At 49.9% G+C, this 18,393-nt stretch overlaps 1 protein-coding gene across 6 annotated transcripts in view; it reads left to right on the forward strand.

Moving 5' to 3' along the window:
• The window catches only part of LOC102545071 (solute carrier family 2, facilitated glucose transporter member 5), a 32,066-nt gene extending 17,005 nt beyond the window's left edge, over nt 1-15,061 (forward strand). For 5 of the 6 annotated variants that reach the window (XM_072975454.1, XM_072975457.1, XM_072975456.1 and 2 more), the window contains 11 exons: nt 3,169-3,267; nt 3,889-4,049; nt 7,703-7,827; nt 9,147-9,299; nt 12,048-12,173; nt 12,278-12,465; nt 12,551-12,661; nt 13,120-13,221; nt 13,537-13,612; nt 14,075-14,202; nt 14,295-15,061. In XM_072975454.1, the coding sequence (XP_072831555.1) occupies nt 3,169-3,267; nt 3,889-4,049; nt 7,703-7,827; nt 9,147-9,299; nt 12,048-12,173; nt 12,278-12,465; nt 12,551-12,661; nt 13,120-13,221; nt 13,537-13,612; nt 14,075-14,202; nt 14,295-14,498 (1,473 nt within the window). In that variant the 3' untranslated portion in view covers nt 14,499-15,061. The remainder of the gene's footprint in view (nt 1-3,168; nt 3,268-3,888; nt 4,050-7,702; nt 7,828-9,146; nt 9,300-12,047; nt 12,174-12,277; nt 12,466-12,550; nt 12,662-13,119; nt 13,222-13,536; nt 13,613-14,074; nt 14,203-14,294) is intronic. The other variant, XM_072975459.1, reaches the window with a different exon arrangement.
• Nucleotides 15,062-18,393: the final 3,332 nt, after the last annotated feature.

Consider the following 18,393-nt stretch of genomic DNA (forward strand, 5'->3'; position numbering starts at 1 on the left):
CAGGTACTAACTAATATATATAAACTGGATAAACAAGTTTATACTGTATAGCACAGGGAACCATGTTCAATATCTTATAACATGGTGAAAAAGAATATGAAAATGAATATATATACATTCCTAAATGACTGAAGTATTGTGCCGTACACCAGAAATGGACACATTGTAAACTGATTATACTCCAATTTTATATATATATATATATATATATGTATGTATATATACATATAAAATTAGAAAAATAAATAAATAAATCTAATTACCTCCCCTCCTAAAAAAAACCTAAAACTAACTAACTGAATAAATAAATCACTCTTCAAAAAAAAGTTTTTTGAAAAAGGAAAGAAAAAGAAAGCTTGAGCCCTGGCTTTCTCTTCCATGCCTTTTTTATGTAGTTACTTTATCGAGAATGTAACCCACAGACCATACAATTCACTTATGTATACAATTCAGCAATCCTCTGACATGTCTAACCATTCCCACGATCAATTTTAGAATATTTTTATCACCCTGGAAAGAAGCCCCGTGCCCACTGGCCATCACTCTGCATTTCCCCCATCCCCCTCCCTTCTCCCCCAACCCTAGGCAATCGTTGATTTATCGTCTGTCTCTGTGGATCTGCCTGTTCTGGGCACTTCACACAGATGATGGGACCAGACAATAGACGGTCTTTGTTCACTCAGCCTGTTCTCAAGGCTCATCCACTTTGTAGCAGGTGTCAGTGCTTCGTTCCTTTTCATGACCGAAAAATATTCCATTGTGCGGGCATCCCATGTTTTGTTTATCAGCATGGCCATTTGGGTTGTTCCCATGTTTTGGCTGTTACACATAATACTGCTGTAAGCATTTGTGATCAAAGTCGTGCGAACGTATGTTTTCACCCTCTAGTGTACACGCCTAGGAGTAGACTTGCTGGGCCACATGGTTACGCTGTTTAACTTCCTGAGGAACCACCAGACTTTGCCAAGGTGGCTGCCCCGTTTCCATTCCCATCAGCAAGATGAGAGGGTTTCCGTTTTCACCACATCCTCATCAGTTAGTATTAGCCTCTGTCTTCCTGGTCTTAACCATCCTAAGGAGTGAGATGTGGTATCATATTGTGGGTTTGATTTTCATTGTTCTCCCAGGGTTTCAAACCCTTTGATTTTCCTTCCTAAATAGTCCTCAAAACTGGCACTCCTCACCCCCGCCACAGCCGCTCCCCCTACCCAAACCCCCAGCCTCTCTCTAAGTCACTTTCCTGACTCCCCTTTTTAACCACGTCTATGGACTTTCTTCGTAGAATTTACTGCAGTTTTAGTTTAATACATTATTATGTAGTGTTTAGAAAACAAACTGTGGTTACCCGGGGGGAAAGGGAGAGATAGATTAGGAGTTTAGGATTAACATATACACGTCACTATATATAAAATAGATAAACAACAAGGACCTACTGTATAGCACAGGGAACTATATTCAATTTCTTGTAATTAGTAATGGAAAAGAATCTGAAAAAAAGTATATGCATAACTGAATCGCTTTGCTGTACACCTGGAACTAACATTGTATATTGACTACACTTGAATAAAAAGTAAGAACTCTAAAAAACTTTAAAAATTATTATGTAGTTAAAAAAAGTATCTTTCCCATTGGAGCACAATCCTCTCGAGAGCAGCCGCTTGGCTCACCAGACTTTAGCGTGGTACCCAGGTCACAGTCAGCTGTCAATAAACATTTGTTTAGTGAATTTTGTCCATGAAAAATTAATCAGCGGTCAATCTAAGAAAGAAGTGGAAATTTTTATTCAAGCCATCCTGAGGATGATAACCTGAGAGACAGTCTTTCGGAAGGCTCTGAGGACTGTTCCACCTGTTAGAAGTCAAAGCACAGGTTTGTAAATTTTTGAGACAAAGGGTTATTTATTTACATCAAAGTAACACATTGACAGTTTACACAGTCTAACAAGGCTAGCAGTGGGTAATTGTGACCCTTTACAGGATTGAGAAAGGAATGTTATCTCCTAAGCATTTGTCTTGTTAGTGCCAGGAAGAAATGCTTTCTTCCTTCCTTCCATTCTTCCTTTTTTTTTTTTTTCTTTTTTGCAAGTAGACATTCCTGGGTCTTCTAAGGGGATCTAGTTAATGGTTAATGCAGACACCCACACACGCTAAAAGGGAGGGCGATAGTGGCTCAAATGACAGAGACAATTTTATGTTAAATTTTTCTTTTCCCTCCTTAATAAGAATTTTGTTTCATAAGATTGAAGGCATTCGGACCAGCAAGGTCAGTGAAAGTATCTCTGCTATTTCCACCAAGGCTGAGCCCTGATTGCTGCAGGTCCATAGAACGTGCCTGTGGCTTCAATATAAGTAGGAAACCAAAGAACAGAAGGTGAATTATGGGATCCAGGCTTAGAGATTCTACAGCCTGATAAGGACTTCAGACCTCAAGACCCATCACAGCAGAACGTCAGAGTTGCACCCGTAGTGGGGATGAAGACGTCCATTGCACTTAGAGTTAATCATTTACTGAGAAGAGTCTTAGAAGAGATTTTTTTTTTCCTTAAATGGAGGTCCTGGGGATTGAATTCAGGACCTTGCACGTGTTAAGCATGCACTCTACCACTGGGCTACACCCACCCCCCAGAAAAGGAGAAAGTTTAATCAATAGAAATCAATCAAGCAATAGAAACAGCTATGAGGGAGGGGTCTCTGTTTTACTCTCCACTATATCCTAGTACCTAGAACATAGAACAATGCCTGGCTCACAGTACGTTGAACAAATGAGTGAATGAATGAATGAACACCCAGAGCACTTCAGGAGGCGAGCTAAGCTGGTCCTGTACTACATTTAGGTGGGACTTGCGGGGATAGGGGTGGAGGGGGTGAGGTGGCGGTGTGCGTACTTGCGGACCCCCTGCCTTTAGAAAATACAGTGCAGCAACAGCCCTGGAACCCGCCTTCCCCCCACCCCGGGCACCATCACCCATTCCCCCTTTTGTCACCTGCTCCCCCCACTTTTGTCACCCCAAGGTGAGTGGAGGGTAAGTTTCAAGACAGGGAGCCAGTGAAAGACCTCGGATCTTCAGACCCCATTTCGGCCGTCTTTCCACAAGACCTGAGTAAATCAGGAGTCCCCTGGAACCCCGGGCTGCTTCCCAACCTCACGCCATGACCTCTCCTCCCACAGAGGCTGACACCCGTGCTTGCCTTGGCGACGCTGATCGCTGCCTTTGGGTCGTCCTTCCAGTATGGGTACAACGTGGCCGCTATTAACTCTCCTGCTGAGGTGGGTCATTGTGGTGGGTGGGACACAGCCCCCAGTGAACAGGAGGGTGGGTTTGGAGCAGCCGGTGCCCAGGTGTGGCCACCAGGGTGGGACTGCACACACACGGGTGACACACGAGGGGGCCTCACGTGAAGGAGTTGGAAACACCAGGAGACACACAGCCCCGGCCCCAGGGGACTTGCAGGCATGGGGCCAGGGGATACACAGGGTCCCCAAGCCTCAGCTTCTCATGGAGAGCCAGGCCTGGCTGGACACACGGTGGGCTGGCCTCCAGGGTGGGGGGTCGCTCTGGGGGGGGGCTCTGATCTTCCATAGCCTTGCAGTCCATAAAGGCATCTGGAGGGGCAGGGGTCATCCAACATTGCTTCCTTGATTGGAAGGCTGGAGTCACTCCTTCCTGGCGCTAGAAACATCCTGGGCAATTTGCCTCTTAGAGGCCTCACCGCCCTCCCCCTGGGTGCCCCCTGCTCATTGCTGTTAATCCTCACTCCCTCTCCTCCACTTGATAATGTGAATACCATGTGCCCAAGCCATTGCATTGGGTGGCCTGATAATGTACATTGTTCTTTCTGCAAAGCCAGCTCAAATGCGTTTGGTGTTCTGTTTTGCTCTGCTCTCCAGCTCATGAAAGCGTTTTATAACGAGACCTACTATGACAGGATCGGTGAATACATGAGCGAGTTCTCCTTGACCTTGCTGTGGTCTGTGTCCGTGTCCATGTTCCCCTTCGGAGGCTTCCTGGGCTCCCTCATGGTCGGCCCCTTGGTGAATAAATTAGGCAGGTAAGAGAAGAATTTCCAACTCGCTGAAACTTAGAGACCCCTTCAGCATTGAAAACCTGGGCCGAAAGCAGAGATTGTTACTGCAAAACTAGGTCGTGGCCGCTGTCATGATTTTTGTTTCCTGCTGTGGTCTTAAGAAGACCAGGTATTGACCAAGTGCCTTCTGGGGACTTAGGCCACGAGGCTTCAGGGCTGGAGGTGGGTGCAGGTGACGGGTCTCAGGCTCTGGAGTGACATGGGACAAGCAGAGGGTGCTTCAGGGCTCAGGGCTCACTCCCGCTTCTGCAGTTCTCTTGCCTCGAGGTTTTCCTTACCAAAACGTCCTTTTGGTCTTTGGATGAGTCAAACGCCAGATGGCATGGCCAAGACTCAGGCCCAAGGTCGACTGTAGCCTCGTGTTCTTGAAGTCCTTCTCCTAAATGAGCACAAACTAACTGCTCTGTTCTTTTACCTCGGGATCAAGTAACATGCAAAATTTTACCCAAATTAAATTCCTGTGAAGCTCTGAATTGGCTGAGATGAATTTCAGCCCCTTCAATGTGAAACGTTGTGGTCCGAAGGTGACCCTCACTGTGAGTGTCATGAATTTGCCAAGGACAGAGCTTGAATCCCGGCCCCTAATTCTAGAAGCATTCGAGATTCTATATTTGATTCCAAAAAAGATCCTTCAGACCTCACACTCCCCTGGCAAATTTCATGGGCAGGAGAGGGCAGCCTTGTTATGAACGGAATTTAAGAATTCCTCCCTCCCAAGCCCCTCCCTTCCAGGGTGAGCTCACGGAGGCTGGGTGAGGTCAAGTTCCCGTTCTCGGTCACAGATCTAGTGATCTCAAGGGTCAAGGCCAGACCTCGGTTCCTTCTCCAGTCATTTTCAAAAAGAATCTGAGAATAAAACCACACAAAATGTGGTTCAGCGATGGAGGGATCCTCAAGTCCTCCTGGGAGGTTGGTGTTGAACTCGCAGTTCTCCCTGTTGACCACCAGGGGGCAGAACATTGGTCAAATCTCAGTGGGATCTGCAGGACACTCTGTCCCTTGAAGACCAGGTGTCTGGTCTGCAGATGGAGCTGACAGCGGCTAGTCCAGCTGTCTGCATGAGAATGTGATAAGTGCTATTCAGCCGTCCACGATTTTCTTAAAGATGTGTCAGTGTTTTTTAACTCTCAGTAGCAGCTAACCATTGATACCAGGTTCCTACGTGCCAGGCTCTGTCCTAAGTGCTTTTAGGGGATGTTACTTCCTCCAATCCTTACAAAAGCCCTAGCCCCTTTTCAAATATGAGAAAGAGGCACAGCACAGAGAGGTGCTGTAACTTACCCAAGATGACACAGCTGGGAGGAAATTTCACTTCTGAGCATGTGCAAGTAACGTTCACACTGTACCCTATCAGGCATGTATCTTCTCAGTCTGCTGCTTTTTGTTGTTGTTTTGTTTTGTTTTGTTTTTTAATCAAACATGTAGTATCTTTTTGATATGAAATCTTTAAATATTCAAGTGGTCACATTTAACTCTCACTTATGGTTTTTTGCTTTTCTGTCTTCAAATAGTCTTCCCTACCTGATGTCATAAGGATAATCGTCTATAATTAAAAAAATAACTTTACAGCTTTGTTTTTCCCAGAGAGATTTGGAATTTTATGTTGTATATGGTGGGTAAGTGGTAAGAGAGAGCTAATTTTATATTATGTTTTTCCATGTAAAAAATCAAATTTATCTTAGTTATCCACATTCCTTTACTCTTCTGTGTTAGGCTTAAAATCAATTTATCAAAATCCCTGAAAAAAGATTCTGCTTGGAATTGCTTTGGATGCATGATTTAATATGAGGAAAACTGACATCCTTTCACTGTTTCATCTTCCCTTTCATGAGCAAGTTATGGCTGATTCATTTACCTCAAAACTCACTGTGGTTCCTTGCCTGAGGTTTCATGTCTTTGTCATCCGTTCTGGAAAGTTCTCAGCCATCTTTTCTACAAAGATTTTCTTTCCTCCATTTTCTATATTCTTTCTTCTGGAGGTTCCTCCATGTTTCTGTTGTTGCTGCTTTATTGACTTCTTTAAAAATTTATTTTTAAAAAATTGTGGTAAAATATATGTAACATAAAATTCACCCTTTTAACCAGTTTTTAAGTGTATGGATTCACATTGTTGTGAAACCATCACCACCATCCATCTCTAACTGTTACAAAACGGAAACTGTGTACCCATGAAACAGTAACTCCCCATTCTCCTCTCCCCCCAAGTCACCATTGGACCTTCTGTCTCTGTGAATTTGACTACTCTAGGGACCTCATATGAATGGAATCATGCAAGGTTTGTCCTTTTGTGGCTGGGTTAGCTCAATTAGCCTAATGTCCTCAAGGTGCATATATACTGTAGCCCGTATCAGAACTTCTTTCCTTTTTAAAGCTGAATAACATTCTCTTGTATGAATATACCACATTTAGCTTATCCATTCATTCACGGACGGACATTTGGGTTATTTCCACCTTCTGGCTATTGTGAGTAACGATACTGTAATCCTCCACATCTTAACCTCTCGTATTTCCCATCTTCTCTCTCTCTCTCTGTTGCTTTCTATGTAACTTCCTCAATGCCTTTCCATTCATTCGTCCTCTCCTCAGCCATAATTCACCTACGTGTTTTTTATTTCCATGACTAAATTTTTCATTTCAAGAAGTTTTTTCGTTTGTTTTTAAAATCTTTTTCTTTTTCTTTCTTTTTTGATATTGCTTTGGATAGTTTTCGTTTTAAATAGGTTCTTGTTCTTCCTTTAGTACCATTTTGATTCCTTATTTTATGACACTACTCTTTTAAAACATATTTTGTAGCTTCTGTCTAATCCTGAGGTCTGAAGCTGGGCTGTCAGTGCGTCCGGCCTCTTGCATGTGTGTTCCGTAATGGCGCTGCCCCAGGGGCCTTGACTGCGCCCGATGGGCGTGGCCTCTCCAGAGAGGCTCTTCCTCTGCCTTTGTCTGACCCTCCAGGGCCCAAGTCCACCCTGAGTCTTGACCTTAAACGGGAGTGCTTTTTAAGGTTTATTAAGTTTGATGTTTGTTGTTGGTTTCTAGGGGATACCCTTTATCTGTTTATGTAAGTTCCCTCATTTTTATAGTTTGTTAAGGTTTTTTTTTTTTTCAATCATAATGGGTTTCAAATTTTATTGACTTCTTTTGCTGCTTCAATTGATAATCCTTTATTTTCCCCCAGTGTAATCTTTAATATAGTGTTTTTAACTGGGCAAGATGCTTATGTATGCTGTTGAAGTCAATCTGCTATTATTTCATTTAAGATTTTTGCATCTATGTGGCTAAGTGGGGTTGGCCTAAACCTTTCCTCTAATGTCCTTACCCAGTCTGGGTTTCAAGATTACGCTGAAATCATGTTAGTTTATGGTTGCAAAACCCTCTACTGTATTGTAATATGCGAACCTTCCCCTCTGTTCTCCACCACTGATGCCCTCTGCGTCAGGTCATGTACATTAGCTCCCACAGAGAATATTCCCACACCAGGCCATGCACTTGACCTGAGTCAGTCTTAGGTCAACAGCAAAACACACAACACAGCAGCGACTGCTGTTCCTGAGTAGACAAACATTTGTTAAACCAATGAGTGAATCCTTAAGCCGAACTAACTGATATTTTGTCCTCTGCAGAAAAGGAACCTTGCTGTTCAATAACATATTCTCCATCGTGCCCGCGATCTTAATGGGGTGCAGCAAAGTCGCCGAGTCGTTTGAGATGATCATTGTCGCCAGACTTTTGGTGGGAATATGTGCAGGTAAACTGTTTTGTGGTTCAGGACGCTCGAGGGGAGGGAGAACGGGTGCCTGGGGTCTGGACCAGTCTGCCGTGTCTGAAGCATGTAGGCTCCATATGGGGTCAAGCTGTTCCTACATCTCTGCTGTGAATAGACCCCGAGTCCCCACATCGTGGGGCCATGTGTGGGTAGCAGGCAGACCTTCACTGTGGAGTTTCCTGCGAAGAAAGCTGTTCTTTGAAAGACCGAAAGACCGAATCTTAGAATCCGAGGGGTCCTTCCAACCAGTCCTTTACCTCAGTGTTTTCTATACTGCAAGTCAGGACCAGTTGGCGGCGGCGGGGGGGGGGGGTCATCTGTTTAGCGAGCAACGTTTTCTTTTTTTCTTTTTTTTTTCCTACTGGGGTAGACTGTGTCACAGGTAGCAAAAGTAAGGACTGTCTTTTGAAACTTCTGTTTCAGTTTTTTATCTACATGTGAGAACCAAGTTGGAGATAAAATATATTTCTGTATTTTGTACTGTGGGTCGAACACGTTTTTGAGAAACAGACATCAAGAAGTCTGGTGTTGGGGGAAATGGCGAGAAACTGCAGGGTTGAGGAGTTAAAGGAAAAGCAAAATTCCCAAAGAGAGAAGAGGCCACTTCGAGGAGAGAACGAAGGGTCCCCTGGCCAACCTCCTTCGTGCTGGCTTTCCCCGAGCGCCTGGACGCTTATCCACCGTCTGGGTCGGAGCCCCGAGGTGGCCGGCCCGGCTCCTGTGGGTTTTCCCTGCAGCCGGGCTCGACTTTATGAAAAACAGGCAATTCCTGGAAGTTGTCAGCAGCGGGCAAGTGCAGACCCGTTTCTGTCAGCGTCCCAACAATTCAGAGTTGATTCCAACAAAGAAATGCTAGGCTCTAGTAGATAAGGAATGGCAGTTTAGAATCCTGACCTTTGCTGTCAGACAAGCAGAACTGCAAGTCAGCAGCTCTTCGGCTTTCTGGCCTCAGGACACCTTTACATTCTTACAATTATTGACACTTCCCAAGAGCTTTGGTCATAGGCATTGGATTAATCAATATTTACCAGGAAGACCGGAGGTCCAGGTGGCCTGTGTCCCCAGGTGACACCAGTCCAGAAGCAAGGGCTCTGTCCATGAGCTTCTTTGCTCAGAATATTTTCTCTTAAAGTTTAAAGGACTAAGAATTGAAAAGAGGTGTTTGCTTACTCCTGCAGTTTTGAGAATCTCTCAGCCCCACTAATGTGACTGCTACGTCAGAAGAAACGTGTTTGAAGACACAGCTTGTCCCCGCCAGCCTAGTGTTTCCTGATCGTGTCTTTATTTCAACCCCCTCCCAGGCCTGTCTTCCAATGTCGTCCCTATGTACTTAGGGGAGCTGGCCCCCAAGAACCTGAGGGGGGCCCTGGGGGTGGTGCCCCAGCTCTTCATCACCATCGGCATCCTGGTGGCCCAGATCTTTGGTCTCCGGAGTATCCTCGCAAACAAACAAGGTGAGCTCAGGGCGCCTCCAGACCCCCAGCCCGTTCCTGCGAGCTGGTCTTTTCTCCCTAAATGACGGGCTGTCCTGGGGGCCCCCGTACAACCCTGAGCCCCGGTGCTGAGGTGGTAGCTGCACAGAGCAGGCCTGAACAAGTAGGTGGGGACAGATAGGCTGACATTCCCTAGTCCCTCTTGGGACACGGATGAGGTGGCTTTGAGGGAGCCAGAAGCACTGCTGTCTTTCTCTTGGCCAGCTTGGTGGCTGTCACCCCGGGGCCCGGGGCATGTTAATGACGGCCACCTGGGGGCCAGGCTCGGCGTTTAAAGCCTCCCGCACCGCTTCACTGGGGCCTCCCAGCCCCGCAGCTGCCCAGGGGCCCATGATCATCCCCTTCACAGATCAGGAAAGAAGGTCACTTGACCCGGCCCCCAGGGTGAGGTGATGAGTCCCCAGGGCTGGTGTCCACCCCAGACCCTAACTCCGGGACCACAACCCCCTCCCCAAGAGCCCGGGGCCTGGCACATAGTAGGTGCACAGCAGCTCATAACTGTCATTGTCTTTGCATGACCTCCCCTTTCTTTGTCTTGGGTCTGGAGTCTCTGAAAGGGGATCGTCATTCATAATAGCACCAGTTAGAGCGTATGAAGTGCTCTTCATGGGCCAGACATGGAGTCTTTTATGTTAGTCCATTTGATCCTCCAGACAGCCTAGGAAGCATGTACTGTTACTATACCCATTTTATAGATGCAGAACGTGAGGCACAGGGAGGCTGGATAACATAACACGTCCAAGATCGCCTTAGGGCACAAATCCAGGTAATGCAGGCCTGGGTCCGTGTTTAACTACCATCTCTCCCACCTTTCAATCACCCTCTTAAAGAGCTGGGACCAGGAGTGAAGGAGCTAGGTTCCTGTCTCCTGGTGATGGCATGTAAACAAGTAGCAGGTCCCAGAAACATCCACTGAGCCCTGGCATCTGGGGATGGAGGACCAGCACACCAGGTGTGTGCAGAGGGGACGGAAGTGTCAAGTTTTCTGTGCAGTCAGGGAGCTGCAGGTGTTCTGGTGGACTCCACTTTGTCCCTCCATCCTTGGTTGTCATAATTCGACCATCGGTACCCTTCCTCTAGACAGAGTGTGGAGGTCAGGGCTTGGCCATATTCATCTTTGAATCTTCAGCACAATTCGTGGCACATAATAGGTGCTCAGGAAAAAAGAAGGGAGGGAGGGAGGAAGGAAGGAAGGAAGGAAGGAAGACCAGAAGGAGGGAAGGGGGGAGGGAGGAAGACCAGAAGAGATCGTGTCAGAGAATTTTTGGGAGTGAGGGGCACAGGAGGTGGACAGTCACAGCACAAAAGCTGCAAAGAAGTCAGAGGACCAGGACTTGAACAGGGTGTCCAGACTTGGGAGTTAGGGGTCTCCAGGACCTCGTAAGAAGAGTTTCATGATAGGGGGTGGGGTGGGGCCGGGAGGCCAGACAGTAGTGGCCCAAATGGCAGGGACGTCCACTTTTGCTGAAGGCTGTGCAAGGAAGGGTGATGGAACAGGACCCCGATGAGCTCTGCCCTGGATTCAGATCCAAGGGGCGGGAGGAGGTCGGGAGGCCAGCGATCCAGGGTTCAGTGTCTGGGTTCGAATCTCAGCTTTGCTTCTGATCTTGGACAAGGGAGCTACACCCTCCACCCTCAGTGTTTGCAGGTGTGAAAATGGGGTTGATCCCGGTACCTGCCTCACAATATTGCTCTAACGGGGAAGGGCTGCACAGGAGGAGCCGCTGGACTGGCACCTGGCAGGCAGACGTCCGTGGTCATCACCCACTTACTGCAGGCCCCCAGAGGAAAGGGGCGAGTCGGGCACCCACAGCCCGAGAAAGGGCCTGAGCTACTCACTTACTTAACCGTTTTTATTGTGAGATAGAACACACATAAAGGCCCGGAACTAGAAGCTCGCTGGCCCCCTGCGCCCCTCAAGCACGGGTTTCCCACCCCCAGGAGCCGTCACGTCCTTGCTCTCCCCTGCGGTTTCACCCCTTTCCTCCAAGGTTGAGTTGATTTCCCGTTTCTGCACTTTATGCAGTGGAACCTCATCGTGTGGGTCGTTGCACCCAACATTGCGTCTCTGGGATTGGCTCCTGCCCTGACTTGCTTCATTTTCATCACAGTGTAAAATCCCGTCTTACGGATGAACCCTGATTTACGTATCTGTCCTACTGGACATTTGCCTTGTTTCTGGGCTTTGTTTTGATCATCAGAGCTGCTCTGACCATTCTGTTTCCAGTGTCCCGAGGGCCCGGGCATGCTCCTGAGCAGGATGCCTGGGTCAGAGCGTGTGGGGTGTCCAGCGTCACTAGCTGCTGGCCAGACTGTCCCCTAAAGATGCATGTGTCCACACGGCAGTGTGGAGACTCCCATCTGCCCTCATTCTCGCCGGCACGTGGCACGGTCAGGGTTGTCGGTGTCGTCCATCTGATCGGTGGTGGTGGTCACTCATCATTATCCATTCTGGAAGCACTTAGAGCGCCCACTATTCCTTAGGCACCACTCTACGTGCTGGGGACACGGGATGAGAAAGACATGGCCCTGTCCCCACAGAGCCCCTGCTCCCGCTCCAAAGAAAGCCAGTCAGGATAACGGGCCAGAGCAGCCGGCTGGGCTCCCCGGGGCTGGAGGGGGCGGGAGCAGGAGGGGGCTGGGGGTGGGGGGCCTCTCTGAGAGCCGGGCGTTGGGACCAGCTCTCCCGTAAGACTGTTTTCTTTGTAGGTTGGCCCGTCCTCCTCGGCGTGACCGGGATCCCAGCGGCGCTGCAGCTCCTCCTCCTGCCCTTCTTCCCCGAGAGCCCCAGGTACCTGCTGATTCAGAGGAAAGATGAAGAGACGGCCAAAAACGGTAAGGCTTTCCCGTGAGATAAGGAAACGGGGTGGAGGTGGCGGCATCCTTGCCCCGGGGATGCCGTGGTTCACCCCCGACGCCCCCTCTGCTCCTTCCCCCAGCGCTGAGGAGGCTGCGCGGCTGGGACGACGTGGACACTGAGATAGAGGAGATCCGAGAGGAGGACAAGGCCGAGAAGGCGGCGGGCTTCGTCTCCGTGCGGAAGCTGTTCAGCATGAGGTCCCTGCGGTGGCAGGTCGTCTCCATCATCGTCCTCATGGGCGGCCAGCAGCTGTCGGGAGTGAACGCGGTATGGGGGCAGCCAGGGCCGAGGCCGGGGCGGTGGGCAGGTGTGGGGATGCCCCGGCCCCACCAGCCTCTGGGGTTCCTTCCAGATCTACTACTACGCAGACCAGATCTACCTGAGCGCGGGGGTGAAGGAGCAGGATGTCCAGTACGTGACGGCCGGCACAGGCGCTGTCAACGTGTTGATGACCGTCTGCGCCGTGAGTGTCCCCAGGAGCCAAGTCCCCTTCGGCCGCCCAGGATGGAGGGCACCTTGAGAGTGACACTCTTGGCTGAGGAAGGAGCCCTCGGTCCCCTCATCTCTAGCCTCTGGGGTCTCCTCAGATGACAGCCTATTTCTTGAGTGGGGCAGTTTAAAGCCCCCCAAAATGGAGACCCCCACCCTCAACTCTAGAAACTTCCACCGTGTGGAAGCATCTTACCCTGGGGGCCACTACCTGTGACAGGACCACCATGTGACAAATGGGGCCCCTGGACTGGGCAGTGCGGTGGCCTGCTGGCTATCCAAGGACACACACACACGGGTGGGTGGGTGCACAGCACACCTGGCTCTCCTGGGAGCTGCCCCTTCAGAAGGAGTGTGCAGGGCGGCCAGGGCCTCCTGTCCGGCGGGACACGGGGCTCCTGAGCCTCCCTCTCCCCACACCTTCCCCTCCAGGTGTTCGTGGTGGAGCTCCTGGGGAGGAGATTCCTGCTCCTCCTGGGCTTCTCCATCTGCTTCGCCGCCTGCTGCGTGCTGACGGCTGCCCTGGCTCTGCAGGTGAGGCGGCGGGGACTGGGGTGGAGGCACCCACCCCATGCCCTCATGCCCATTGTCAGGAAAGAAGGCCAAAGTGTTTCCTCAATCACCATGACTCAGATGATAGGCCATGGGCGGCCCCCACCCCCACCCCAGCAGCCCACTGCCTGCTTCCAGCCAATCTTCCAGAAGCCTCCAGGTTGAAGGAGGCGCCAGGTGCCTGCCCTCCCACCCTGGGCAGAGCATCTGGCCTCTGGGGACCAAGATTCCTGGTGCTCCTGTCCCTGGCGGTCTCCGCTTTGCCAGGTGTGGTCCAGCTCTGTTCTCCCCGCACAGGACGCAGCATCCTGGGTGCCTTACATCAGCATCACCTGCGTCATCTCCTACGTCGTAGGACACGCCCTGGGGCCCAGTATGTATCCCGGAGCTGCTTCTGTGGTTTCATTGTCCCTCTCCTGTACCGTCAGCCCTGGGAACTTCCGGCCTGAGCTCCTTAGAGAGGCTCCAGGGAGGGCCAGGTGTGGCCCCGAATGGCTTCTCTGCCTGTGTTCTTGTGGCAGAGGGGCTTGGGTGGAGCACGACTAGAGCGAAGACAGCCTGTACAGGCTGGAACACGCTGCCTTGCGTGGCTGGCACAGAAAGCCTGACAGGCGGTCATGGGCCCCTTTGAGGGACGTCACAGGGTGTCGCCTATTGTGCCCAGCTCTCGCAGATGCCTTCTCACACTGCTTCTCCACGGGACCAGGAGTGCTGGCGACACGCCACTCTGCCTTAGGCCAGACGCCTCGGGCACCTTGCCCTGGGAGGGGGCTCCAGGACCCTTTGTGGGCTCACTCTGCTGACACGGAAGACAGCTTTTCCTCTCCTTCCTCAGGTCCCATCCCCGCCTTGCTCATCACCGAGATCTTCCTGCAGTCCTCCCGGCCAGCCGCCTTCATGGTGGGGGGCAGCGTCCACTGGCTCTCCAACTTCACTGTAGGCTTGATCTTCCCGTTCATTCAAGTAAGTGTGACCCGGGGGCCCCAGATGCAAAAAATCCTTGAGCAGTAAAGCGAGAACCCTTTCAGAAATGTGAACCCGCTCCCCTCCCACAGGTGGGCCTCGGAGCTTACAGCTTCATCATTTTTGCCGTGATCTGTCTTCTCACCACCATCTACATCTTCCTGGTTGTCCCTGAGACCAAGTCCAAGACCTTTATAGAGATCAATCGGATCTTCACCAAGATGAATAAAGTGTCAGGGGTGCACCCAGAAAAGATGGAACTCAAGGACTTTCCGCCCTCTGCTTCAAGGCAGTAACTCAAGAGAAGGAGCCTGTTAACCAGGGCTGCGTGGAGATTGCCTCCTGGGCTGTGAATCCAGAACGGGGACGAGGCAGTGTGGAGTGCAGGCCCTGCTAGGACTGTCCAAAAGGCTTCTGTGCAGTTCTGAAAGCCAGGCCGCCTCTTTCCAAGTTGACCCGCCACCGACCCCGAGGCACGGCGGGCAGTTGTTCCTTGATCATGCTGGGTCAACCATTGTGTGGTTCCTGGTAACACCAGCTTTTGTAACAAAAATCATCACCATGGTTTCGAGATGGAAGGACTCATATATTGCCAAAGAAACTAACTCTTCTCCAACTCCATGGTCTTCCAGAGGCCATAGGCATGTTCTCAGAGTGGAATCCATTTTCTGGTCAGATCCATTACAGAAACACTAGTCTCAGAAAGTGTAATGTCACAAGTAATGATGTCTAGGAAGCTGGGAAACAGGTCCCTATGGAGACTTTTACCAAGTCAGAGATGACTGATCCTAAATTATATTGTTACAGGATGATAGAATTGCCTATATATACTCAATACAATAAATCTGATCACTCTTCACCAAGATGTGCTGCTTCTCTGTGAGCAGGAGGAAGACAGGGAGCATTCCCTGCTCCTTCAAGTAGCTTAGGTGCATGGGAGTGTCAGCCCCTTGAGGGCGGGGATTTGGCCAGTTTTGTTTAGCCTGGAATCCCTACCGCCAAGAAGGGTCTGGCATGGAGGAGGCCCTCTGACAATATTTGCTGAAAGAGGCAAAGAGTGAGAGGTGAAGTGGTAAAGTCGTGATTTTTAGAATTTAAGATTGGGGAAGCCTCTGCATGTCTTCAGAGGCATAGTGACCATCAGGGGGTCTGAAAGTAAGACAGGAGGCGTGTAGTGGGAAGGAGGGAGTGCCCCCAGCACACAGCAGAGCTAGAGGCTTTTCTTAGAGACGTGTGTGTGTGTGTGTGTGTGTGTGTGTGTGTGTGTGTGTGTTTGTGAAGAGGGTGTGTACAAAAAGGGTGAGAAAACTAAAGCACGGAAAAAGAGAGTGGAGGGACCACCTGCTGAAAGGCCTCTGGCAGGATGTGAAATCTCCTGGGAGTTAGGGAGGCAGAGGCCAGGGGGCCAGGCCGAACAGAGGTGGGTTTGGGAGCAGCCTTTGTGGGAATGGAATGGGGATTCCCCAGGTGGTGAATTCCATGACTTACAAGAGGAGTGAGTCCCCAGACGAAGCAGAGAGCACCATGCTGTGGTTGAACCATCCTTACCTTCTGTCGCAGCGATCTACAGTGTGAGGGGGCACAGAAGACAACCCATGACGGAAGCTCGCAGCACTGCGGAGAAGTTAGGCCACAGTGTTGGAAGCCGAGGGACTATGGCATGATTAATTCAGCTCATGTTACCTGCAGTGCCACTAACGCACAGGAGGCTGTGGCGTTCGTGGCTCTGTGGGTCTGTTCTCTGGGGTCGACCTTGGTTCTGCCACTTAGTAATTGTGCAACTTGGGTAACTTACTTGGCTTTTCCTCTATTCCTCTTTTTCTCAATTTCCTCTTCCATTGAGCTAATAATAAATGTCTCACATGGTAGGTTGTGAGATTTAAATAAAATGCTTGCAGTGTTTAGATCAGCAATTAGCTGGTATTAAGCACTGAGCTATTTTAAAGTGCTTGGGAGTGAGTGTTGATCTTGAAGACAGATATACCCACAGGTAACATACAGTGAGAGACCACTGTACACATAGACTGGGATTAAACAATTAAGTAAATGGACAGTAGGTGTTGGAACCATCTCACCATTACGGTGGGAAATTACAGATAAGCAAAGAGAGGAAGTCTAGAATGATCCATGTGGTAATAGACTAGACTTGGAGATATTGTTCAGCCTAATACAGACACAGATGTCTGCACATGAAAATATTTATAGCTATGGGGATTCACATGGGTGTTAAAGTGCAACAAGTAGAGAAAGATATGGGCCTGGTGCTGTGGTTGCACAGAAGGAAGCGGTGGAGTTACGAAAGACAGATGGATTTCTCCAGGTGGAGAAGATGCAGTGGGAAAGTGAAGGATGGGGGTTCCAGGTGAGGAACAGCGCAGAGAGCGGTGGAGGCGTTGAGGGGAACTCCAGGTAGCTTAATGTGAAAGTGATGCCCAGAAAAGCTGAACGAGATCCCATGGGTCCCTGTGAGCCAAGCTGAGCCTGAACTTTGTCCTTGAGATAATCCCCGAGTTTCACGATCGCTGAGTCTCAGAGAATGCCGTGGCAGTAACAAGGACCGGGTGGGACTTGGGTTGGGAGATCAATTGGTGAGAAATAATGAGGGCCCCGCAAAGCCAGCAGTGGTGGGGCTGAGTGAGGGGGCACTCAGAGACACTTGGTGATATTTAGGGGCCACTCGGTGTCTGGCAACCCTGCCAGGTTTCTAACAGGGACCAATGGTGAATGCTCTGGGGAGCTGAATGGCAGGTTTGGGGAGAAGACAGTAAGATTTTTGGATCTGCTGAGATGGAGATGCTCACGGGACACACACAAGATGTCTATAAGGAAGTTGGCCGTATGGCTCTGGACCCAGGAGCACAAGAATGTAGATTTGAGGGAAACAACATACTGATCAAGCACCTACTGTGCTGCAGGCACTGGGGCTGCCGCAGTGCAGAAAACTGTGTAGTGGGGTGAGAGGCTCAGTGAAGAGGGTAGCATGAGGCTGACAGGTGGGGAGCGGCTGTTTCCCCAGGGAGGGAGAGGGAGCCCTCCTTGAGTGACAGAGCGGGTGGCCACCAGGGGATCTGTGCAAGTGCAGGCCTGGTGCAAATGAGAGAGGGCTGGCTGCAGTTCAGGGAGTGACGAGAGGTCAGAAAGGGACAGGACCGAGGTACCACGCAGAGACGTAGCAAGACACTGGGAGGACTGGGGATTTTATTCTGAAGGTGATCGGAAGTCGCTGGCTGACTTGAGTCAGGCTGTCCTAATCTGATTTGCAATTTAGAGTCATTCCATTAGAAAATTATCTGGAGATAGGCAGCCTGGGGATGCTGATCAAGGTCAGTCAAGGTCAGGGCAGTTAGCAAGTGAGAGAGATGGAGGAGGTGCGGGGCTACAGGCCCTGCTTGCTGGCGGCTGTGGATCCACAGTGCTGGGAATAGGGGCTGGCACAGCCGGGGCTCCCTGGGTGGATGGATACATCCCTGGTACATGGATAAGTCATGGCAGAGAGGGTTTAAGCGGCAAGGGCAGAGCCATGTGAGGCTGAGCTGGCGAAGGAAAAGCAGAGCTGGAGAGGAGTTGCCAGCCCCAAGGCAACGCGCTCATGAGCCCCCCAGGCAGTTGGAAGGCAGATCTCGCCAGTGGGTCCACACTTGTAGATCTCACAGCCCACAATTTGGTGAACTAACACTGGGCTGCCTACTTTTTATTTTGTAAGCAAAAGCCTAAAAAAATAATAATATTAATAATAATAATTCCCAACTACTATCATAATGAGAATTAGATGATTTAAAAGAAAGAGCATTTTACTACACAGGAATGATATGAACACGGAATACATTTCAATCCTTTAAACTGAATAGATTTTTCTTGTGGAAATCCCACTACACTGCTCTCTGATGTCACTTAACCACCAGGGGACAGGCTTCAGGAACAGGAGGACGATGACGTTGGCAGGTTTTGTTATGAAAAAGCTTGGGGGACAGAGTCTGAAGTCCTTCTCTGGAATGTGAGTGAGGCAGAGTCTTGCCATTTTAAATCTGCTTCCTTGAGGGCTGGTTCCTCAGTTCCCGGAGGAAGAGTGAAGAGGCTGGTAGCCGTCATCCTGACCCTCACTTGCACGGGTGTCACTATAAAACTATGTGGTGACTTGATTCTCTTACCCATGAACGCTGCTGAGGGCTGCTCCGGTCTCCACCACCCAGC

Source organism: Vicugna pacos, chromosome 13, assembly GCF_048564905.1.
Source record: "Vicugna pacos chromosome 13, VicPac4, whole genome shotgun sequence".
NCBI lineage: Eukaryota > Metazoa > Chordata > Mammalia > Artiodactyla > Camelidae > Vicugna > Vicugna pacos.